The 26,243-nt window shown below is 41.9% G+C and overlaps 1 protein-coding gene across 2 annotated transcripts in view; it reads left to right on the forward strand.

The window, feature by feature from the left end:
• The window catches only part of LOC126474995 (tetratricopeptide repeat protein 17), a 337,167-nt gene that overhangs the window by 103,763 nt on the left and 207,161 nt on the right, over positions 1-26,243 (forward strand). For both annotated transcript variants that reach the window (XM_050102532.1, XM_050102531.1), the window contains exons 6-7: positions 9,120-9,239; positions 19,680-19,834. In XM_050102532.1, the coding sequence (XP_049958489.1) occupies positions 9,120-9,239; positions 19,680-19,834 (275 nt within the window). The remainder of the gene's footprint in view (positions 1-9,119; positions 9,240-19,679; positions 19,835-26,243) is intronic.

Raw genomic sequence — 26,243 nt, forward strand, 5'->3', positions numbered from 1 at the left:
TCTGTAGCCAGGACCAACGGCTTATTGGGGTCAAAAGTAGCCAAGCAAGGCGCTGACATGAGGAGGCCCTTCAACAAGGTGAATGCTCACTCGAATGCAGGCGACCAATCAAAAGGAACACTCTTGCGTGGAAGGCAGTACAGGGGGTGGGCTATGGTGGAAGCCCTGGGAATGAACCGGTGGTAATAGGCAATCTTGCCTAGAAAAGCTTGTAACTCCTTCAGCGAAGCGGGCCGCGGAAGGTTGACGATACCTTGGACCAAACTTCTAGCGGCTGGACGCCATGCCAAGAGAGGGTGTAGCCCACATACTCAATGGACAGTTGGAAGAAGTTCGACTTACGCAGGCTGCAACACAGGCCCACGGACCTGAATTTGAGAAAGAGGGTTTGAAGGTTGTGCAAGTGTTCCTCTGTGCTGCAGCCTGTGACAATTATGTCGTCCAGGTAATTAATACAATGAGGGATTGTCGATGTGACGTGCTCAAGATAATGCTGAAATATCGCCGGGGCACTGGATATTCCAAAGCCAACCACTGGTATTGGTAAAGGCCAAACGGAGTGTTGACGACAGCCAGCCGTCTGGAGTCCTCATTAAGTGTTACCTGATGATAAGCCTCCAAAAGATCGATTTTCGAAAAATATTGGCCTCCCGCCACGACGGAGAACAATTCATCAGAACGAGGCAAGGGAAAGGTTTCCACCACCAATTGGGAATTAATGGTGGCCTTGAAATCACCACAAAGATGTAATTTTTCCGAGGGTTTCCTGACAATAACGAGGGGCGAAGGCCACTCACTAGAAAACACAGGCAAGCCAACACCTTCAATGTTAAGTGAGCTTCAAAGTCTGAAACACGCCCCAGGCCTTCCTCAAAGATATCCTTAAAGTTAGAGATCAAAGATTCCAATGATTGATAGGGAACATCTTCGGAGACCAACTGTATGGTGTCAGCAATAGAAAAACCGAAAGCATGAAAGGCATCCAATCCAAAAAGATTAGCGGAGCTCGCATCACTGACAACAATAAAATTAAGAAGCCGAGTGACTGATTTGTAAGTAACGTCGGTAGTGAATTGACACAGTAGGGGAATGAACTGTTTACCATAACCGCGTAGATGCCAGTAAACTGGCGCCAATGGGGGCGACCCAAGGTCGGAGTAAGTTTGTGCATTCAACAAGCAGACTGCCGCACCCGTTTCTACTTGCAGTTGTAATCGGCGCGACCGAACCGACGCATCGATAAAGAGTTTGTGTCAATACGTCGGGAGCCTGGCCCGATGAAACTTCCTGAATGTCAACGTCCATGTCCTCTGTACCTGCTTCCTTCGATTCTTTTGAGGCTGAGTGGCAAACTTTAGCAATGTGTTCTTTTTTATTACATTTGCGACAAACGGCCCAACGCTGGGGGCACTCTGACCAATTGTGATGGATATAGCACGACAGATAGGACGGTAACAGGGGCCAGCAGCCGGAACTCTATTTACACGCCATGCGAGAGTGGCCGTAACAGCCGGATTGCACCACTCGCACATCGTCCACCGCAGACCCAGTGGACGTGGCCGCGCCGCCCTGAACCGCCGCATTGTCGCACCACGCTTCCAACTGTTGACCTGCGGCGTGAGAAACTTTATACGAATGAGCAATGGATAGGACTTCCTCAAGGGAAGGGTCTTCCAACTGCAGGGCCCGTTGCTGGACCTCCATATCAGGGGCCAAACAAACAATGATGTCGCGCACCATAACGTGGGCATACGACTCTCGCGACTGCTCCATGACAAAATGACACTTGCGATTAAGATCGTGCAGGGTAGTGGCCCACACCCAGTAAGACTGATGGGGCTGTTTCTAGCATTGATAGAACTCGACCCTAGCCGCCACAACATGCGTGCGGCGGCAATAATATGAAGACAGCAATGGACACAGTGCATCAAAAGACAAGGAGAAGGGTTCCTGCAATGATGCCAGCTGCCGCAAAACTTGACACAGTGATGGAGATATCCAAGACAAGAAAAGGGCACGACATACCTCCACATCGGCAACATGAAATGCCTGGAAATGCTGCTGAAGGCGATGTTCATATGCATCCCAATCCTCCGCCATCTTGTCATACGGGGGAAAGGGAGGAGGGAACGGTGCTGGAGCAGACTGCGTGGAGAGCAACGTCGGAAGCACTTGTTTCATGGTTGCCATGAGCTCCGTCTGCTGCTCAGCCAAAACCTGCACTAAATCCTCCATGCCGTGGATAAGCTGCGAAACTGGAACAATGACGCAACACGCGAAAGAACGACCCTACTTGTGACCAATTGTGTAGTTACACGATTCACGTTTTCCGTCACACTTCACATAGTGTAGACCGGGAACTGTCTGCTAGGCATGCCCGATGTGAACTCACTGTTCACAGCCCGTGCTGCCTGAGTTGTTGTTGTTGTTGTTGTTCCACCGGCAGAGGGCGCGGCCGAATTCTCACATGCCCTCTGGTGGACAGGACTTTCCTTGCGGCAACTACTGTCCGTGACGCGCCGTGCCAATGTGCGCCTCCAGCGATCTTTCTGATGGCTACTGCACATACATCTCCAAAGAATGATTTACTGTCAATTTAAACTTTGCCCATAATTCCTCTATGTCCATCATATTGGAACTAAATGATGTCCATTCGTTGTCTGGGTGGGATGCTGACAACTGCTTACCTGCTTTTTCTAGTATAAATCCTCTCCTAGCCTTCATGATGGATTTATTTACTGTAGTAATCATTCTGTCCTTGTCATGTTGTATATGTCTTCAATTACGCAGGGAGAACACTCCCCATAGACTACAGTGGCATCAGCAAACTGTCATAGATTGCCCCTCACTACACTGTTTATGTATGTAGACAACAGGTGTGGTTCTTTCTCACATCCCTCAGATGTTCTGGATGATCCTCTTGTCTCTGATGAACACACTCTGCCCAGGACAATGTACTGGACTCTCTTACTGTAAAAGCCTTTGAGCCGCTCACATATCTGAGACCTATTCCACATGCTCAGATCTTTAACAGTCTGCAATGGGGCACTGAGTCTAACACATTTTGGAAATCTTGGAGCATGGAATCTGCCTGTTGCCCTTCATCCATGGTTTACAGGGTATCATGCAAGAAGAGGGCAAATTGAGTTTTGGATGGGTGATACTTTCTAAATCCATTTTGATTTTTGGATATAAATTTGTGTTTCCAAAGAAAATTTATTTCAATTAAATGTAGAGTATGCTCTAGAATTTGCACTTTTTTCAGTTGATTGGGACTTTCCACTGGGTGAGAGATTTGTGATAAATGCAAGGTAAGTATAGGGCCAATACCAAAAAGTTCTCTCTGTAAAACCGATTTCGAACTTTGTCTGGACCTGATGACTTACTTTTTTTTCAAGACTTGCAGCTGCTTTGCAACAGGAGGGATGCCTGTTTCTATGTCCTCCATACGGGAGTATCTATGGCTGTCAAACAATGGTATCTTTTGCTAATGTGTCGCAGTGAAAGTAGTTGTTTGATTCACACATCGATCTTTTTATAGACTCGCAAATCTGTACTAACTTTTGCCTGTTGACATTCAAGCATTTCTTTTGTGGAACTGAAAGTGCAACAATCTCTGTTTTGTCAGCAGCTTCTGATTTGTTTTTTATTAAACCACAGTCGGTCTTCCCCTCCTTAATCCATTTACACTACAGTTAACAGTTGCTGGGAAAGATGTTTAAGTTTTATTCATTTTAAACTGTTATAAAGAAGTTTTGCACAACCTTCAGGGTTTGCATCATTTTATTATTTTTTGTTTATTTATGAGTGTTTGATATTTTTTCATTTATATTTTTCTCAGACTCGTCTCTCTCAATACTGCTGTACCACAATAGATGGTTGCACACAGCCATCTATGTAATGAAGATGCAAGTAGTCCTGTGTTCTCTGTACAGATCAGGAGAGCCCACTGCATCTCCAATCATGAGCAGAACAATGTTGCAGGAGTATACTGTTAAGTTTGTAAGCATTTCTCAAAGAGTCATTTTGAATTTAGACCATCTACTGGTCCAGTGTAACTGTACAGCTACAAAGGTCATCAGCATGGGAAGCTGTCTACTACAGTGCTGTCATTTGAATATTCAACCACTATTGTGAAACAAAACACATTGTTATGCCTTGTAGTGGTCACCCACTGTCAACAGCACAGGTGATGACTGCTGCCTGCATATTATGGTTCTTAAGTCTGCTGAGGAGTAGGTAACAGAACTGTGTGCTGCCTTTTTTTTTTAAGGCAACTGGGAGGGGTTTGTCAAACCAGACAATACTCGGTCACCTCCATATGATCATTTTGGCTTCTGGGAGTCTGTTACACACAACGCCTCCCAACACCTTGGTGCCCAGAGAAGATGGGTGAGGAAACACTTGGAATGGAACTTGGTTCATTGGCATTGGGTCCTTTTGGTGATAAGTGCTAGGTTTGTAAGACACCTGATTATTGTTGTAGAAGAGTGTAGACTCTGCCAGTACAAATCCACATCTTAGGCACGCAGTCCCACAAGTTCAGCATGGAGATTGGTTGGTCATATTTTGTATTGGTATTATGTACAGGTGCTGGAATACCTGTCATCCCTGTTGAACATAATTTGAGGGTTCTGTGTCATCGGGATAGGATCCCATCCTTTTGTCCAACCCTATAGTCAACATTTCAGCAATGGTCTCAGCTTTCAAAATGATAATGCATGACAACACTGCAGCCACCTTGTGAACACCTTCCTTTAGGTTGGTCTGTTGCACCTTCTGACATAAATAGAGCTGACTATGCTTAGATCCAGTTGAACTTAAGAGTGCAGTGTCACAGGAATCCTCCTCACATGCTGAACAACCACAACAGAGCTGCAGTTGTTTAATGGTACAGCCTCGGACAGCGATATTTCAGTCATCTTTTGATGGCCTACCAAGGGGAATGCAAGCATGTTACAATGTATTGAGTGTTATCCAGAATGAGGTTTTGTTCACAGATGCACTCTTGAATGAAATGCCTTTACTTTTGTCATTATTTCGTTTCTCTTTCACAAGAAAGTTATTTTTTTAGTTTCATAAGGCTTATTCTTTAATTATTCTCTTTTTTCTTTGAGCCCACATACATTCGCAGATGTGCAGGGAGAGGATAACTTTTTTGAGAAGGTTGTTGGTAGTAATATGATACTGTACTATATCTGTAACCAAAAGCACAACTCAGTTTGTTGATTTATTGTTATAGTGTAGACGTCAGTCTGCTGTATATCCAAAGTCTTGGAATTTGAATCAGAAGATGGCATTACCATGCTAATGGGCTCCACAGCACAGCAATAAACATCTTTCTTGCATACTTTATTAAATTTAAAAGGTTTCTTTTCCAAAAGGTAGGTGTCTACCTTTGGCTGGGTTAACTTGTACACCAGAAAATGGTCTAGCTGTACGATTCAGTTTTGTTTAGAACTGTATACAATAATTTATTTTTTATATAGTTAGTAACATGTGCCCTGGATCATTTTGCAAGATTGATCGTTATTATGTGGAATGAGTCATTGTACATTCACATTGCAAATTAATTTGTACAGATGGTTACATTCTGAACTTCTTTACAAAAAGGATATATGTGTGAGTTAGTAATTCCTACCCCATCACCTTTTACGCATTACAGTAACAGAAATTCTTCCAGTTCTTCTACAGAATAGGAGGAGTTGTCAAGGAGAAACTTTTTCAGTTTGTTATTAAATTTTACTTTGCTGTTTGTCAGACATTTTATGTCACTGGGTAAATGATCAAAAATTTTTGTCGCCACATAGTGCACCCCCTTTTATGCTGAAGACAACCTTAATGTGGAGTAATGTAATTATGTACCTCATTGTTCCTTTTGAACTCTAGTTATTTACTGCAAACTTCATGAGGGAATAAATATACTGTGAAACAGTAGTCAGAATGCCCAACGCCTTAAACAGATGTCTAGAAGATGGTCATAGTTGAGCACCACATATTATTCTCACAGAACATTTTTGCACAGTGAAGATTTCTTTCTTAAGATGAGTTACCCAAGAATATTATTCAATATGGCATTGTTCAATGAAAATATGCAAAATATGTCAACTCACTGATTTGTCTCTCCCCAAGATTTGCAATGATTCTGAGTGCAAATGTGGCTGAACTAAGTTGTTTTAGGAGTTCCAAAATGTGTTTTTCCCAGTTTAAATTTTCATCAATATGGAATCCTAAGAATTTTGAAACCATCCTATTTATTATTTTCTCAACATGTGTTATATTTATGATTCGTGTAGTACCTCTAAATGTGAAGAACTGAATATGTTGGGCCTTCTAAAAATGGGAGGCAAGACCGTTTGCAGAAAACCGGTCAGTGATACTTTAAAGAACTTTGTTTCTGTATGTATGCTTGGATATACTAGTGTCATCTGCAAAAAGAACTAATTCTACTTGTAGTGTACTAGACATAAGATCATTTACATATATGAGAAACAGTAGTGGACTTAATATCGAATCTTGGGGAATTCCATATGTGGTTTCTCCCCAGTCAGAATTCTGTCCCCAGACTATATTGCTTGAATTACTAAGTACAACTTCCTGCAGTCTTTTGATTAGATATGACATTCATCATTCCCATAAAATGTTAATTCATATAGGAGAATTCTGTAATCCACACAGCAAATGACTTACAGAGGTCACAGAAAATACCAACTGGTGCTATTTTATTATTTAATGCTTGTAAAATCTGGTTAGTGAACATGCTAATGGTATTATCAGTAGAGGAACCTTCTGAAACCCAAACTGTGATTTGCTGAGGATACTATTGTTCATAAGCTGAGATACAATTCTAGAATACATCACCTTCTCAAAACTTTTGGAGAATGATGTCAACAGTGAAACGGATTGATAATTATTGACATCTCTCTTATGACCTTTCTTAGAGTGGGGTGTAATAATGGCATATTTCAGTCTCTCTGGAAAAATGCCTTGAGGCAGTGATGCATTACATATTTCAGGTAAGACTGGGTTTATTACACGGGAACAAATTTTTAGTACTCTATTGGAAACACCATCAAAACCATGTGAGCTTTTATTTTTGAGAGAATGTATAATTTTCTTAATTTCAGAAGGAGAAGTTGGTGACACATTCATGTGACTGAATTTTCTGAAAGTTACAATATTATGAAAAGAAATGTTGCCACTCACCATACAGCGGTGATGCTGAGTCGCAGATAGGGACAACAAAAAGCCTGTCACAAATAAAGCTTTCAGCGCATAAGGACTTCGTCAAAAATAGATTCCGCGCACGCGTGTGCACACACACACACACAACTGCAGTCTCAGGCAGCTGTAGCCACACTGCGAGCAGCAAGTCAGTGCATGATGGGAGTGGCGACTGGGTGGGGGTAAGGAGGAGGCTGGGGCATCGAGGGGGAGGGATAGTAGTGTAGGGGTGGCGGACAGTGCAGTGCTGCTGGGGAATGTGCAGGGACGTGGTGGAGAGAGGATAGGGCAGCTATGTGCTGTCAGGACGTTAGATGGAGGGCAGGGGAGAGGTGGGGAGGGGGGGAGTAAAAAGACTGGGTGCAATGGTGGAATAAGGGCTGTAAAGTGCTGGAATGAGAACAGGCAGGCTTAGTGAGTGAGGACACTGACTTATGAAGGTTGAGGCCAGGAGGATTACGGGAACGTAGGATATATTGCAGGGAAAGTTCCTGATTGTGCAGTTCAGAAAAGATAGTGTTGGCACAGGCTGTGAAGCACTAATTGAAATGAAGGATCTCTAGTTTGGCAGTGTGCTCAGCAACCGGGTGGTCCATTTGTTTCTTAGTCACAGTTTGTCAGTAGCCATTCATGTGGACAGACAGCTTGTTGGTTGTCATGCTCACATAGAATGCAGCACAGTAGTTGCAGTTTAGCTTGTAGATCACATGACTGGTTTCACAGGTAGCCCTGCCTTTGATGGGATAGGTGATGTTTGTGACCGGACAGGAGTAGGTGGTGGTGGTGGAAGGACGTATGGGACAGGTCTTGCATCCAGGTCTGTTAGAGGGGTATGAGTGGTGAGGTAAGGGGTTGGGAGCAGGTTTTGTGTAGGGATGGACAAGTATATTGTGTAGGTTTGGTAAACGGTGGTATACAACTGTGGGAGGGGTGAGAAGGCTAGTGAGTAGGACATTTCTCATTTCTGGGCATGACAAGAGCTAGTCGAAACTCTGGTGGAGAATGTAATTTAGTAGCTCCAATCCTCGGTGGTACTGAGTTATGAGGGGAATGCTCCTCTGTGGCCAGATGATGGGACTTTGGGAGGTGGTGGGAAACTGGAAAGATAAGGCATGGGAGATTTGTTTTCGTACAAGGTTGGGAGGATAATTATGGCCTATGATGGCTTCAGTGAGACCCTCATTATATTTCGAGAGGGACCGCTTGTCACTGCAGATACGACGACCACGGGGGGCTAGGTTGTATGGAAGGGACTTTTTGGAATGGAATGGTGGCAACTGTCAAAGTGGAGATAATGCTGGTGGTTAGTAGGTTTGATATGGACAGAGGTACTGATGTAGCCATCTTTGAGGCGGAGGTCAACATCTAGGAAGGTGACTTGTTGGATTGAGTAGGACCAGGTAGAGTAAATGGAGGAGAAGCTGTTGAGGTTCTGGAGGAATGTGGATAGAGTGTCCTCACCCTCAAGCTAGATCACAAAGATGTCATCAGTAAATCTTAACCAGGTGAGGGGTTTAGGATTCTGAGGGCTTAGGAAGTATAGTGGTGGGGAACCTTTTATCCACTCAATGTCCAGCTTTAACTAGCTTCTGGCAGTCTCCATGCTGTAACGTTCATTACCTGCATGCTGTGTTGAATGAGTTTACAACAGTGTGTAATGGTGTTAAATGTGTAAAACAGTCTGACATCATTATGCACAGTATGTTTTAAATGTACTAGATGGATGACCACCTCATACCACTGTTATTTCACCTCCTGTCCTTCCCATTTAACTTTGTTTTCATTAGGTCTCTGTCAGACAATGGTGTATATTTATTATTATTGTCTTGATGAAACTACATCATGTTGTTCCGTGTGTATTTTGAGTGACATTTAACAATTTGTACTGTTGTCAGATCTGCAACATGCTTTGACAATGCTCTGAAGCTCCGACCTTCACTCAAGAAGGCTCTTATCTACAAGCATGCTGTTCTGTGCCACTACAAACTGGAGAAGACATTACTTCAGTTGCATGGGTTGGTTCATTTTGACAAAATTCATCCCATACATATTACTCTTTAAAAATGAAACAACGTATCTGGTAAATTTTCATAGCACATATCATATGCTGCTTACATTGATTACTGGTTAACTACTGCTGAGAGTGCAACAATATTGTAAGTAAAGTAAATGACTTCTGCTGTATATTGTTCTCACACTGTTGCACTGCTAGTTCCTAATAAAGTGATTAAGTCTTGTTTAGTCCTAATAATTTACTACTGATCATGTAACTATTTACTGTCCTATTTTTCCCATGTATCAATTGCTGAACTCTAATTTCTCTTCTGTAACAGTATAGTTAGTTTTAATTAATATGTACTTTATAGAAGTATCATTTACTATACCATCCTTCCCTTAAAACTCTAAAATATTATTAAGCTTAATTCATTATTTTATGTTTCAGCATTTATAACCTACTGTGGGGCTCCAATGCAGCATTATGTTAAAACTTAGGAGCTGTTTACATTTTTTCACTTCAGTGTATGAGATATGCTGCCAGTCATGTGATTCATTTAAACACATTTATATACTTTTCTCCCATGTAACAAACATTAGTGAGGCAACTTTTATTGGTGTCAGTTCTTTATGAGCAGTTGGTGACCTTTATTTTCTTTTTGGGTTTAAAATTGATGTAGTGCTTCTGTTTAACAGAAGCCTGTCCTTGTAAATGGCATTTTTATACTTTGTTAACAGGCATCTTTATTATAAATCAAACAGTGGAGACTTTGGAATGGAATAGCAATCCATCCATTTCATATTGAAGTCTTGATTATGTGTTTTAGAAAGAAGAATGTTGAAGTTGAGACCGCAATCACATTACAAAGAGACAGCACTTACTTCCAGGAGCTGCAACTCCCACTACTGCCACCAGAAACACTTAAAATAGAAAACAATACTCCTAGGTTTCAGAGCAATCATTTCTCAGAGGAGAAAGAATGGTGAATTGGAAGGAGGGAAATGGGGGGGGGGGGGGGGGGGTTCATTCAGACCCTAGGTTAAGAGGGTCCCACATGTTGTGATGGAGTAAGGAAGTCAAAGATGAAGAACTGCCAGAGAGAGTAAGAGATCAAAGATAGTCAATTAGCAGAAACTGTGCTAGACTTGGCGACGCCCTGCTCTCCTTCTCCCAATCCCTGCAATGGAAACATTTCTTTGCCTCCAATCCCTCCAATCAAATCTGACCTAATCCCAGCATTAAACCTTACCCCCTCCCCAACGACCCGCTGGTCATCTTCCAGGAATTCCATACCTCCATCTTGGCATAAACATCCTTCCTCAGGGCCCTTCCTCTGAACACCAACCTTTCAGAAGAAGAAAGAACTGTCATATACAACCTCAAAATAAATCCTGACTTAATCATCCTACTTGCAGACAAAGGTTCCACCACTGTTGTTATGAATCACAGTGACTACCTTGTGGAAGACCTCTGCCAATTATCTGACTCCTCCACCTACAAATAAACTCTTCCAGAGTGACCCTATCCCAAAAGTCCAACACAACATCTAACCCCTGCTTAAAGCTTCAGGCCCTTCCCAGAACCTCTCCCCTCAATCCCCTTCCCTTCTCACACCTGTGACACTCTGCACACCCACCTTCTACGTGTTCCCCAAAATCTACAGACCCAACAATCCTCAATGCTCCATTGTGGCTGCTTTCAAAGATACCAACCACTTCCTTCAATGACTCTCCACCATCCCCACTCCTTTACCTCCTGGATACCTACTCGTCACTGTTGATGCCACCTTCCTATACACCAGCAGCCTTAATGTCCATGATCTTACCGCTATTGAACACTACATTACCCAACGCCTTTCAAGCTCTAAACCCACTACTTCATTCCTCATACACCTTACCAACTTTATCCTAACTCATGACTACTTTTTCTTTGCAGGGAAGGTATGCAAATAAATCCATGGAATAGCCATGAACACCCACATGGCACCCCCTTATGCCAAACTGTGTATGGACCATCTAGAGGAGACCTTTCTGTCCTCCCAAAACGCCAAACCCCGCCGTCGTTGGATAAGCAGCTGCAGCAGCAAGTCGTATACTCCTAGCTCACTCATTTGTTACATAGTTTAATTCTTAATTTCTTTGCGTGTTTTTGGTACTTGCATTGTTTAATTCATAAATTTCGGGCGTATTATAGTATTTGAGAGTTGTAGCATCGCGTTTTAGTACCTGAATAGTATAAAATCGCGTAGTCTCCTTTCGCCGCCGAGCAGTGTGTCAGCAGTGCGCAAGTAGCAGCATTACTGCATTTACTAGGCAATCTTGTATTTTAATAACCATTTAAATTTTGTGTCGATTTGTTTGCGCTCTCTGTAGATTAGTTCAGACGTTCTTTGCACAACAGTTTTTAGCATGGATAGGGACTGCAACTGCTGTGTTCGGATGCAGGCTGAGTTGGCATCCCTTCGCTCCCAGCTTCAGGCAGTGTTGGCTTCGGTCATACAGCTTGAGGCTGTTGCCAATGGGCGTCACTGTGGGGTCGGGGATGGCCAGCTCGTCCCACGCTTCCCCCGATCGGACTACGACTGTGGTTGCCCGGGATACTGCCCGCATTGAGGCTGATCCCTCACCTGTGGTAGAGTGGGAGGTCGTCTCAAGGTGTGGCAGGGGGCGAAAGACATTCCGGAGGGCTGAACGGAAGGCCTCTCCAGTTCGTCTGACGAACCGGTTTCAGGCTCTGTCTCAGGCTGATACTGATCTTCGGCCTGACATGGCTGCTTGTCCTGTTCCAGAGGTCTGCAAGATCCGGGCGGTCGCAGAGGGTGGGCTTACTGGTAGTTGGGAGCTCCAACGTCAGGCGCGTAATGGGGCCCCTTAGGGATATGGCAGCAAGAGAGGGGAAGAAAACCAATGTGCACTCCGTGTGCATACCGGGGGCAGTCATTCCAGATGTGGAAAGGGTCCTTCCGGATGCCTTGAAGGGTACAGGGTGCACCCATCTGCAGGTGGTCGCTCATGTCGGCACCAATTATGTGTGTCGCTATGGATCCGAGGAAATCCTCTCTGACTTCCGGCGGATATCTGATTTGGTGAAGACTGCCAGTCTTGCTAGCGAGATGAAAGCAGAGCTCACCATCTGCAGCATCGTCGACAGGACTGACTGCGGACTTTTGGTACAGAGCCGAGTGGAGGGTCTGAATCAGAGGCTGAGACGGTTCTGCGACTGTGTGGGCTGCAGATTCCTTGACTTGCGCCATAGGGTGGTGGGGTTTCGGGTTCCGCTGGATAGGTCAGGAGTCCACTACACGCAACAAGCGGCTACACGGGTAGCAGGGGTTGTGTGGCGTGGCCTGGGCAGTTTTTTAGGTTAGATGGCCTTGGGCAAGTACAGAAAGGGCAACAGCCTCAACGGGTGCAGGGCAAAGTCAGGACATGTGGGGACCAAGCAGCAATCGATATTGTAATTGTAAACTGTCGAGGCTGCGTTGGTAAAGTACCGGAACTTCAAGCGCTGATAGAAAGCACTGAAGCCGAAATCGTTATAGGTACAGAAAGCTGGTTGAAGCCAGAGATAAATTCTGCCCAAATTTTTACAAAGGTACAGACGGTGTTTAGAAAGGATAGATTGCATGCAACCGGTGGTGGAGTGTTCGTCGCTGTTTGTAGTAGTTTATCCTGTAGTGAAAAAGAAGTGGATAGTTCCTGTGAATTATTATGGGTGGAGGTTACACTCAACAACCGAGCTAGGTTAATAATTGGCTCCTTTTACCGACCTCCCGACTCAGCAGCATTAGTGGCAGAACAACTGAGAGAAAATTTGGAATACATTTCACACAAATTTTCTCAGCATCTTATAGTCTTAGGTGGAGATTTCAATTTACCAGATGTAGACTGGGACACTCAGATGTTTAGGACGGGTGGTAGGGACAGAGCATCGAGTGACATTATACTGAGTGCACTATCCGAAAATTACCTCGAGCAATTAAACAGAGAACCGACTCGTGGAGATAACATCTTGGACCTACTGTTAACAAACAGACCCGAACTTTTCGACTCTGTATGTACAGAACAGGGAATCAGTGATCATAAGGCCGTTGCAGCATCCCTGAATATGGAAGTTAGTAGGAATATAAAAAAAGGGATGAAGGTTTATCTGTTTAGCAAGAGTAATAGAAGGCAGATTTCAGACTACCTAACAGATCAAAACGAAAATTTCTGTTCCGACACTGACAATGTTGAGTGTTTATGGAAAAAGTTCAAGGCAATCGTAAAATGCGTTTTAGACAGGTACGTGCCGAGTAAAACTGTGAGGGACGGGAAAAAACCCACCATGGTACAACAACAAAGTTAGGAAACTACTGCGAAAGCAAAGAGAGCTTCACTCTAAGTATAAACGCAGCCAAAACCTCTCAGACAAACAGAAGCTAAACAATGTCAAAGTTAGCGTAAGGAAGGCTATGCATGAAGCGTTCAGTGAATTCGAAAGTAAAATTCTATGTACCGACTTGACAGAAAATCCTAGGATGTTCTGGTCTTACGTTAAATCAGTAAGTGGCTCGAAACAGCATATCCAGACACTCCGGGATGATGATGGCATTGAAACAGAGGGTGACACGCGTAAAGCTGAAATACTAAACACCTTTTTCCAAAGCTGTTTCACAGAGGAAGACCGCACTGCAGTTCCTTCTCTAAATCCCCGCACAAACAAAAAAATGGCTGACATCGAAATAAGTGTCCAAGGAATAGAAAGGCAACTGGAATCACTCAACAGAGGAAAGTCTACTGGACCTGACGGGATACCAATTCGATTCTACACAGAGTACGCGAAAGAACTTGCCCCCCTTCTAACAGCCGTGTACCGCAAGTCTCTAGAGGAATGGAAGGTTCCAAATGATTGGAAAAGAGCATAGGTAGTCCCAGTCTTCAAGAAGGGTCATCGAGCAGATGCACAAAACTATAGACCTATATCTCTGATGTCGATCTGTTGTAGAATTTTAGAACATGTTTTTTGCTCGAGTATCATGTCGTTTTTGGAAACCCAGAATCTACTATGTAGGAATCAACATGGATTCTGGAAACAGCGATCGTGTGAGACCCAACTCGCTTTATTTGTTCATGAGACCCAGAAAATATTAGATACAGGCTCCCAGGTAGATGCTATTTTTCTTGACTTCCGGAAGGCGTTCGATACAGTTCCGCACTGTCGCCTGATAAACAAAGTAAGAGCTTACGGAATATCAGACCAGCTGTGTGGCTGGATTGAAGAGTTTTTAGCAAACAGAACACAGTATGTTGTTATCAATGGAGAGACGTCTACAGACGTTAAAGTAACCTCTGGCGTGCCACAGGGGAGTGTTATGGGACCATTGCTTTTCACAATATATGTAAATGACCTAGTAGATAGTGTCGGAAGTCCCATGCGGCTTTTCGCGGATGATGTTGTAGTATACAGAGAAGTTGCAGCATTAGAAAATTGTAGCGAAATGCAGGAAGATCTGCAGCGGGTAGGCACTTGGTGCAGGGAGTGGCAACTGACCCTTAACATAGACAAATGTAATGTATTGCGAATACATAGAAAGAAGGATCCTTTATTGTATGATTATATGATAGCGGAACAAACACTGGTAGCAGTTACTTCTGTAAAATATCTGGGAGTATGCGTGCGGAACGATTTGAAGTGGAATGATCATATAAAATTAATTGTTGGTAAGGCGGGTACCAGGTTGAGATTCATTGGGAGAGTCCTTAGAAAATGTAGTCCATCAACAAAGGAGGTGGCTTACAAAACACTCGTTCGAACTATACTTGAGTATTGCTCATCAGTGTGGGATCCATACCAGATCACCGAGCGAGGTGGCGCAGTGGTTAGACACTGGACTCGCATTCGGGAGGACGACGGTTCAATCCCGCGTCCGGCCATCCTGATTTAGGTTTTCCGTGATTTCCCTAAATCGCTCCAGGCAAATGCCGGAATGGTTCCTTTCAAAGGGCACGGCCGACTTCCTTCCCTAATCCGATGAGACCGATGACCTCGCTGTCTGGTCTCCTTCCCCGAAACAACCACCACCATCAGATCGGGTTGACGGAGGAGATAGAGAAGATCCAAAGAAGAGCGGCGCATTTCGTCACAGGGTTATTTGGTAACAGTGATAGCGTTACGGAGATGTTTAACAAGCTCAAGTGGCAGACTCTGCAAGAGAGGCGCTCTGCATCGCGGTGTAGCTTGCTCGCCAGGTTTCGAGAGGGTGCGTTTCTGGATGAGGTATCGAATATATTGCTTCCCCCTACTTATACCTCCCGAAGAGATCACGAATGTAAAATTAGAGAGATTAGAGCGTGCACGGAGGCTTTCAGACAGTTGTTCTTCCCGCGAACCATACGCGACTGGAACAGGAAAGGGAGGTAATGACAGTAGCATGTAAAGTGCCCTCTGCCACACACCGTTGGGTGGCTTGCGGAGTATGAATGTAGATGTAGATGTAGAATCTGATTCAGGTTCATTGACAATATCTTCATGATTTGGACTCAGGGCCAAGACACCCTGTCTTCAGTTCTTCATAACCTTAACACCTTCTCTCCCATCTGCTTTATCTGGTCTTCCTCAACCCAGCATTCCACCTTCCTCGAAATTGATCTCCTCCTCTCTGATGGCTCCATCTGCACCTTTGTCCACATTAAACCCACCACCCATCAACAGTACCTGCATTTCAATGGCTGTCATCCCTTTCACACTAAAAAAATCCATCCCATACAGCCTGGCCACCCAGGGATGGTGTATCTGCAGTGACAAGAACTCCCTTACCCAGTATGCTGAGGGTGTCATCAAGACCTTCGTTGACAGGCACTATCCCCCAGACCTAGTCCACAAACAGGTCACCCGTGCCATTTCTCCTCCCCCCCCCCCCCCCCCCCCCCGTTTCCCCAATTCTCCCACCACTTCCAAGAACCAGCCACAAAGGAATACCTCCTTCATCACCCATTACCAACCCACACTGGATTGGAACAACTGAATCACATTCTTTTTCAGAGTTCCAATTACCTATCATCATGCCCTGAAATAAGAGACATCCTACCTGACATCCTTCCCACCCCTCCTGAAGTGGTGGTCTGTCACCCACCCAACGTCCACTACATCCTAATCCGTCCCTGCGCCACTGCAGATCCCAACCCCTTGCCACAAGAATCATATCCCTGTGGAAGACTTGGGTGCAAAACCTGCCCAATCCACCCACCCAGCACCACCTATTCCAATCCTGTCACAGGCTAATTCTTATCCTACCCCATCAGACACCAGGCCATCTGTGAAAGCAGCCATTTCATATAACAGGTCTGCTGCAGTCATTGCATAACTTTTTGTGTCGGTATGACCACCAACCAGCTGTCCACCAGGATAAATGGCTACTGCCAAACTGTTGCCAGGAGCAAAGTAGACCACCCTGTGGCACAACACGTAGCTAAACATAACTATCCGAGCCATCTGGATCCTTCCCTCGACCATCCTAGCCTCACTCTACACCCTCTCTCTCTTATCACCTCCTCCATATTGGGTCTTCCACTCTCTTTGTGTGTTACCCTCTACCAATGCACCCACCCATCTTTCCCTGCTCCTCTGCTTTTCCGTTCCGTTTTACACACCATCCTGCCCCATAGCTTCCTGATGCTATGCCTGTTGGCAGTCTGGTCCCTGTACACTCTACCAGACAGCACTCTTGTCTCTCCCCACTCTTACACTGCTATCCCTTCCCTTTCCCTAACCCCTCCAGATTGTTGCTTACATTCCATCTGACAGCTACTTTCTGGCCAGAGTTGCTGGAGTTAACGGTCATGTGTGCGTGATGTATGCTTGCATGTGCAAATGAATGGGGAGTATTTCTCTTTCTTTTTCTGATGAAGGCTGTGGCTGAAAGCTAATTGTAATGTCTTTTAATTGTGTGTGTCTGAAACTTAATGTGTCATTTTTATGGTAAGTAGCAATCAATCTTTTCCTTACATTTCTGTACAATTAAGAGAAAGAAAAACAGGGAAAAGAAGAAATGGATGAAAGAGAAAAAGGGGGGGGGGGGGGTTAAATACAGCTGGATGATAGTATAAGAGTATATGTTGGTGAGCAAGTTCATGTCTCAATGGTCCATGTGACGATCTATGTATAAAACTTCCTCAATGATCGAGCCATGTCATGTTTGAGTTAAAATTTAATGCAGCTTTAAGACCAAGAAAATTGTATGTAAATAAAGTTAGAAAACAATGGCAACAGAGGTTGAAAGTAAAACTAGCTAACAGAGCCAGTGATCTGGAAAAGAGGAATGAGCAATGTATGTTTGCATGTTTATTCTAACAGAAGAGGAAATGGTGAAAAGTGTGAAGCATATTATCATTTACATTTTTTGCTGCTGCCTACTATTCACATCACCCTTCTTCCACCTTTGGAAAGAAGTAGTAAATTAATTGCCACAGATTTTTAAAATTAAATATATGCATTTACTCTGTTGGCCATTAAAACTTCAAGACTGGGAATGTTAACAAATCAGTTTTCTCCTGGTGTGGGTACAGAGTACAGTAGGAAGAATACATGATTATATTTTTTAAGTGATACATGAAATGCAAAAATTTAGTGCACAAAGCTGCCATGTATGGCAGCAGCAATGGCTCTAACCCACCTGGGCATCGAGTCAAGCTGAAATTGGACGACATGTGGTTATGTTGTTCCAGGCTGTTTCAACATTTAGTGGCTTATGAGTGGTGGTGTGCCAGTCTCTGTCAGCAACCCTTGGCCAGATGCTTTCAAAGGATGAAGAGATCTGTAGAACATACTGACCAGGGAAGCAGTCGAACATCCTCTGTATCCTGGTAGCTCAGGACAGCACAGACAACATGTGGTGTCACGTTACCTTGTTGAAAGATAATGTCACAGAGACCTTGCAAATACAGCACTGACTGGCCCTAGAGCATCAGAAATGCTGTCCAAATTATTTGTGTGAACCAGCAGTGATCGTGTTGTGTACCTTATGGCACATCATATCATCATGTCAGGTGCCAGGCCCATATGATAATAACAAATGCACTCTGGCAATGTTTGTTCTCTTTGGAGCCTGAATCCACAGATATGTCAGTCATGCCGTTCAACCCAGAACTGGGCTCTTATGAAAAGATGATGTACTCCCACTACTGTGCCCGTTGTTGTCATTGGACGGACTACTATCAGTGCAACTCTCTCTCTCTCTCTCTCTCTCTCTCTCTCTCTCTCTCTCTCTCTCTCTCTCTCTCTCTCTCTGTTGCAACAGTGTGAGAAGCCACAACAATGATTGCTGTACTGCCAGTCCGTAGTGCTCCAAATATTGTCACATTGTCTGTGTGGATACTTGTTTTATTGACTGACTCAAGACGTGATGTGACAATTTGATCCTTCACAGCTGAGAACAATTTGCCTGCCCTCTCAGACACTAGGGATAGTACTGTTTAGGAACTGCATAGTTTTGAGTATTGCCTTCCTGAACCCATTGATTCCGTATTTTTGTGACAGTCATGGCATCCTGATCAGTGCTAGCAGCAAAATTGCAGAATGAATAACTGCAGACATTATAGACCATGATCCTGCCATTAATGAATTCCTGAACATACTGGTAGACATTTCTCCTTTTTACCCAGGGCATAACACAATCTTCGTAGATGTAAATAACTTCCAGATGTGATTTCTGAATGAGAAACATGCTGCATAATCCGTCTTTATGTACGGGATGTAGATGACTAAAGTCCTACCTATTTTGTTTGGTTGTGCTTCTCATCCTTTCTGACAAGTCTTCCGTGACCCAGGGTTCTGGGTGACTTTTCCAAACTCTCCCCATTTCCTAAACATCATCATTCCTTTTCCTTCACCCCTCTTCCTTCTCTTTCAACTCATCTACCAGAAGAAGGAGCCATTGGCTCTGATAGCTTTCAGGTTTTAGTACCTCCACATGTACTTTCTCCTGTCACTGCTTGATGATTAAATTTTTTATCTGTCCAATAACATTATTATTTTTTTTTTAATGGGTTATTTTCATTTATATACAAGCATGTAGTGCAGTTCATGCCAATTTGATGTGTGTGGTGTGCTGTTCTTATTGAGTTACAATTTTCATGACTAACAGTGTACTTTCACAGATTGTACAGTAGTATTGTGAGGTCGAGGACAGTAGACTGTTGTTTTGAAAAATCCTCTGCTACCGTGTATAGTGAGAGGGAAAGTGGGGAAAGGGTATGAATCTCATTAAGTCAACAATTTCACTAATAGAATAATGTTTGTGAATATTGCTGGTCATATCATAAACACAACCAGTTACTCTTTTTTTCCAATAATTCCCCATACAGCATTAAATAATTAAGCAAATTTCCCAATAAGTAAAAATTACATTCATAGAGAAAATTAATAACTTTGTTGAATGTGTATTTATGTATAATGTAGATATTTTTTTATGAATTTGCAGATCACTACAAGACATTGTAGCAGAACTGCATGAATATCACAACCGACAAAAGCAGTGGCTTAAATATCAAGAGGATGCGGTGTGGCACCAAGCACCACTTGAACTTAGACTTGCCACTGCAGACAGGCAGTTATTATCTTCATCCAAAAACAGAGGTATGCATTACAGTCAGATATTTCATGTTGTTCATCCAAGCAGAAAGACAATCAGTTAACTATGTCATTGGATGCTAGATATACCTATAGGCTTTGTAATTAAAGAAATGTTATTATAACATAAGGCTATGTGTGTCATATGTATATTTTGTTGTTCTCCAAAAAAAATATATTATCAGGTAATTACACAAACTGGATATAATGTTCACAAAAATCGAAAAAAAAAAAAAAAAAATAGAAATCAGATTTATTAAATGAAGGAGAATAATATCACGAGGAATTTGTTTACTGGGCATCATTGTCGAACAATATATAATACACTGCATGTACCAACTGTTTTATTACTGAGTGAGTGAGGTGGCGCAGTGGTTAGCACACTGGACTCACATTTGGGAGGATGATGGTTCAAACCCTCTTCCAGCCATCCTGATTTAAGTTTTCTGTGATTTCCCTAAATCACTTCAGGCAAATGCCAGGATGGTTCCTTTGAAAGGGCATGGCCGACTTCCTTCCCCTCCTTCCCTAACCGAATGGGACCGATGACCCCACTGTTTGGTCCCCTCCCAGATCAACCAACCGTTTTTTAGGAGGCACATTTTAGTATTTCAGCTATATGTTGCTGTTCTTGTACTAAGTGATCTCCACTTGTTTGAAAAGTTGAAACTGACTGAGATGGTCCAGTAGCTAAAACACTAAGTTTGCATTTGAGAAGAGTGGGCCTCAAATCTTCATCCAGTCTTCCAAATTTCTGTGCATACGCCCTGGGACAACTGGGAAAAACCCAGGAATTTTTTCATCTGGGAAAAATCTGGGCAAAACACTGGCATTTTTTAGAATTCATGGAATTTTAGTTGTTTTAGTTTTCAGTTAAATTTTTCTAATTTTGACTAGCTAGAACTGATACTATAATGAAGAAATTTACTTTAGTCCACTACTGCAGAATAATTCTATAGCAATAAAACATAAACAAGAGAATGACACCGACATAAAATTTTAAAACATGCACCATTTACAACAACAAAACACAGTACACACACAAGCACATGCTTTCAATGCAACTTTCTCAGGGGCCTTTCTTCGATGATTGTGGTGTCATAACTGTTTACATTTGCAACAGGTCACAGGAAAATATTGTGGATAGTGATTTGAGAAGTGTTACTTTCAAAGTAAATTTCCTTTTACGCAAGATGAATTAGTCTATGTGTGAGAACATGTGATGTATTTCTTAAGTCACAGAGCATTAGTCTCTCCTTCAAAACTTAACACTGAGGACCTGGCACTTACAAAATTTTGATCCCAGAAGACCAGCCAGTTATGCCATTATGTAAAATTTTACTGATGCATTTGTGTTTGATATCTTAAATAAAAAAAAAATTCAAGTTATTTTCTCATATTTCTTTCAGTTCTTTCATAGATTACAAATTATGCAATAATGATGGCAATAGGTATAATTAACCTCAAAAAATAGAAAAAAATTAAAAGTGTGAGGTGAATTCTTGAGCAATTTCACATGTAATTGGCTTTCCTATGGAAAAGTTGAAGTGCTCGATGGAACAAGTGTCCAGTCAGGTAACTCACGAAATGTTCCGAGCACAGCAGTGAATTTTATAATCATGCTTGTCATGAATATTATGCTGCTGCAATTTAAGCTGTGCACTTAGGATCTTGCCCAACCACACCCTCAGAAAAACAACAACAACAATAATAAAAATTAGCGATCAAAATTATATGTGAAAGCTTAGCTTTTACTGTAGCTATACTATATGTATGGTAATTTAAACCATTAACTTTTCCTATTCATGTGTTCATGTTACTTATCGGTGATGTAGCTATTAGCTGGCTACATTTAGTGTCCTATGCCCTGAATATCTGCTGTAGTTGACTGCCAAGATCATGTGCTCGGAAGTTCTAAGCCGGTGTGTAAAACCTTTATAAAACTTGATAAGTCTTACCGTTCTGAGAGAAAGTGTATTGACATTTAAATGGAAAAAAATTGCTTTGACGAGGGGTATAGTGTATTTTAACCAGGGAAAAAGTGTATTTTCACCCAAGAAAAAGTGTTTTTTTTTTAACTGGGAAATAAAGGAAAAATCTGGTAATTCTTTTTTCTTGTCTGTTTGTACACCCTTTTTAAGTTTGCCATGGATTCCCTAAATCATAGTGAGAGGGCTCATTTTTAAAGGACATAACCAATTTCCTTCTTCATGCTTATCGTATCTAAGTTTCTAACGCATCTTTGATGAGCACTTTGTCAAGAATCACAATTTTTTGTCTTTCTACAAAAGTTGAAAGCATCTGAGAGGAAAGACTTTTTAAGACAACAATGAGTTTCAAGAGATGAAAATAAATTGGTTGGAAAAGCAGGTGGAACATTTCCACAATGTTGGAATAATAATAATAAAAAAAAGTCACATAACTAAGCTCTCAGAGTGTGGATATAGCATTGGTGACTGTGTGTGAGTACAGTTATATACTATAAGTTAGGCTTCTAGTACACTTTATTCCCTGAAACATTTGTTTGCTTTATTGTCTCTCATAGCAATTCCCCCAACATGCATCTCTCCATTGCTTACTGAGCAGCACTCAATTTTTAAACGGTTTTCACATTGAAAATCAATGCCTTATTGTTGCAAGTTAGGACTGGTAATGCGCACTGGTTGTAAACTTTCCTTTTCAAGCACTATGAAAGCTAAGTTTTGAAAAGCCTTTTAGTTTACAAAAGCACTCCAGGCCATTTTTCTCCTATATTTATTTATTTGTCTTCCTTACAGTCATGATCTTCAACTCCCATAAATACAAATACTCAACTACTTTCAAACTTGCCATGTTAATTTTTTTTTCATTCATTGTTAAATCTTATCTGCAATAAAGGGAATAGTGCAACACAGTCAGAAAACAAAGATGGATCATATATGTTCCATTAACATTTATTCCATATTTGTTACCCAGTTAACTGCTGTAAATAGTTCAATTTAATTGAAAACTTCTTGTCTGAGTCCTTTTTCAGTTTTGAATTTTTCATAACTGTCATGTATTCTAATGAATATTACAGCTGGAAATACGTTCCAAGGGAGGTACATCAGTTGAACATGCAATAAAAGATCACTGACGTTGTATGTTTCAGTTACTGAAATTACACATGAGAATACTCACCCCAAGTAGGTATGTTCCCTCTCTACTAATGTGTTAGTGGTATGGTGGCAGCAGACCATCAGCATTGTTTCAGCTTTGTTTTGCGGTCAGAGTAGATGTTGTTAAGATGCTTCTGTATGGAAATGTGGAAGTGAGCTGAAGTACCATCTTGTAGTAGCCACATTACCATTTGTACCACCACAAGCACATCCTCCAGTGGAGGATCAGGGTCATATGCTGGAACTGCAGACATGCTGTGCCTGTGAGATATTGTGGAAGGATGACAGTCCCAAGAGGTGGTCACCAGTGACTGGTATTTACTTTGAGATCCTGTAGGATCATGCCAAACATATGATCTCATTTGAGCAGTCTCTCTGATCTTCCCCAGTTCTCTCATTTTTTTCTCCATGGTGACTCTTTCAATCTTCAGTCCACTTTGTCCCAGGTTTCTTTGTGACCCTGTTCTTTAACCTCACATTCTACTTCAGTATCTTGTGTCTGTGTGTTTTTCTGTCAGTTTGTATTGGATTGATTTGCACTCTTTCTAGATCACGTTTGACTTGGGTGGGTTGTAACCTGCTGATGTGCTCATAGAAAGTTAACCTTCTTCTTCTGACATATGCTGCTAGGCTCTACATCTCCTCTGTGTTTTTACGAGTGAGTAATCTGTATTCTTCTTCTCAACATATAGCGGAGATACTGAGTCGCAGATAGGCACAATAAAAATACTATCAGAAAGGGAGAGACACACACACACACACACACACACACACACACACACACATGCAAATGGGAGAGAGAGGGGGAGAGTGGCACACGCGCATGCCTATCTGTGACTGAGCATCTCCATTATATGGTGAGTAGCAACTACTGTTTTCATCATATTGTTATGTTCCATCCTGGATTTTGCATTTACTGATTTTGTATTCTTCTTCTGCCAGCATTGGCCTGAAAATTTTTCTCATGATTTTGTGTTCTTCCTTCAGTATGCTTTCCATGTTGCTTTTCATTTAGTGTTTTGGTTGCATACAGTACATCAGGTTTTGTACTGTTATATAAAGATTGTTTGAAGACTTGTGCTTGGAAAAAATTATTAGTTTAATCTGTCATGCGTGAACCCACATTCTTACTCAATATATTGTCATTCATAGAATACTGCCAGTATTAAAAAAAACTACACGAACGAAGTTCACTTCGAAGTTGCTCCATGTAATATCCGCAACTAATGTTGCCGAGTAGATCATACTGATAAACTGGCCATTCATAGTAAGTGCAAGTATGTATAAAAAAAGAAACAGTGCTGAAGGCAAAACAAATTTTGAATACAGCTCAAACATAACTAACGGTGGAAATAGGGTCATATCATAGGTACAAAGTGGAATAAACTAGGTCACCACTTTTTTACCTAAGTCAAGCCAGATGCAGAAGGTGCAGCTTGCAAGAATAAACCTTCAGTATTGTTGGGTTCACCCATGATAGATTAATGTAATAATTTTTAGCAAGTCAAAGCCTTCAAGTCATCTTTGTATAATAGCACACATTTTTAATATTTCAGTTTTTAAATGTGCTGGTTGCACCTGAAGATGCGTGTGTAAAACTGTGAAACTAGTAGCGTTATCAATTAAAATCGAGTTTCACCAGCTGTCAGTGGTGGGGGTGTTTTCATTTGTCATACAAGGAGACAATATGGCTGGCCAGTAATTATCTTCAGGAGATGAAATACAGGAAACTATCTAATACACACAATTTCACAGGTGGTAAAGTGATATATAGCATGTGCAGTGGTACTTGCTACCCGTTTTGGTGTCAGCTTTAAGCTAAGCACTCCTGGTGTTGTAATTTATATTCCTATTTTACACATATAGATTATGATTTCACCATCCAACCCTATCTTTGTCTTCACTACCATTATTTTCCATTTGGTGCTGTTCCCTTTTTGCCTATTTCAATGTTTTATGGTGTTTCACATTTTTTCCTCAGTTGGTTCTTCTCTATTGTATGCTTACACTTTCTGTTTTATCAGTGGCTGCTAATTTTTGTGTATTTATTCTTCTGTACTTAGTCTGCTGTTCCCTTATTTTCTAATGGTTTTGGTGACAAGAGAATCAGTGCAAAGTTGGATTGCGAATTCCACACTTCTCTAGATATGTGGCTGCGTCGATCTCCACAACTTCTTCTCCAAAGAAATAAGGCTGATTAGAGGAACTAACAAATACTCTCTCACTCACTAGAAATAACTCTGTAACATCATACTTTCAGTTTAGGTGTATTTTCATCTCCACCATTCTCACATAAACATACAAATTCTTGTAAGTCAACTACGACACCTGTTAGATACATTTAAACATAATCACAATTAATCAAAATATCCGCGGGTATGCTGCCGGTCTATAGTGTCCAATGGGCACAATATTTCGGCGATCATACATGTCGCCATCATCATGATGATGGTGACATGTATGATCGCCGAAATATTGTGCCCGTTGGACACTATAGACCGGCAGCATACCCGTGGATATTTTGATTATCAAATACGCCGGGAGAAACTTAAGAATCACATAATCACAATTGCCTGTTTTTACAACAGTCACATTCACTAACACAACAAAGAATAGCATTTAATTACTCCGTGTCCTCTCCTACAGCATCTGTGGCGCTTGCAGCAAACACTTGTCGGTGCCTCTCGTCTGACGCAGCTCCTGTCTTCCCATGATAAATGTCAATCCTGCACACACAGACATGTTTTGCGCAGTAAATAGGCTCTCTCTCACACTTATCTTTAAAATATTGCATGTTTTTCCACTAATTCTTTACTGTACTTTGTTTTTAGAACATAAGCCTCTATTTATGATTTCATTCCGCATTACTCTTACTTATAAATCGTGAGGACTTTCTCTTCAGCTATAACCTTAAATTTCAGGCATCATAGACATTTAAATATTTCATCCTATATTCTAATTTTTTGTACTATTTTTTTCTCAGTACTGACTAGTATCATTATTCATAGTAGTTTGTATTCTGGAGGAACTCTGGGTAAATGAAAGTGTTCTTTCTGACATTCATAAAACATAATAATGCTAGTGGTATATAGAATTCAAACTTCCAGAATAATCCCTATAAAATGTGTGACTTTTGTCGCGATGCTGTCCGTTTCCCCTTTTAGAACAGTACCTATACTTTACATATGTTACATATGGGTTGACCCTGTGAGTGCACGCCCTCCTTCCATTTCAGTTGATACGCCCCTCTTGATTCCTATTTTCCTATGGTACCGGTC

The sequence above is a fragment of the Schistocerca serialis genome, chromosome 4, assembly GCF_023864345.2.
Source record: "Schistocerca serialis cubense isolate TAMUIC-IGC-003099 chromosome 4, iqSchSeri2.2, whole genome shotgun sequence".
NCBI classification, from domain to species: Eukaryota; Metazoa; Arthropoda; class Insecta; order Orthoptera; family Acrididae; genus Schistocerca; species Schistocerca serialis.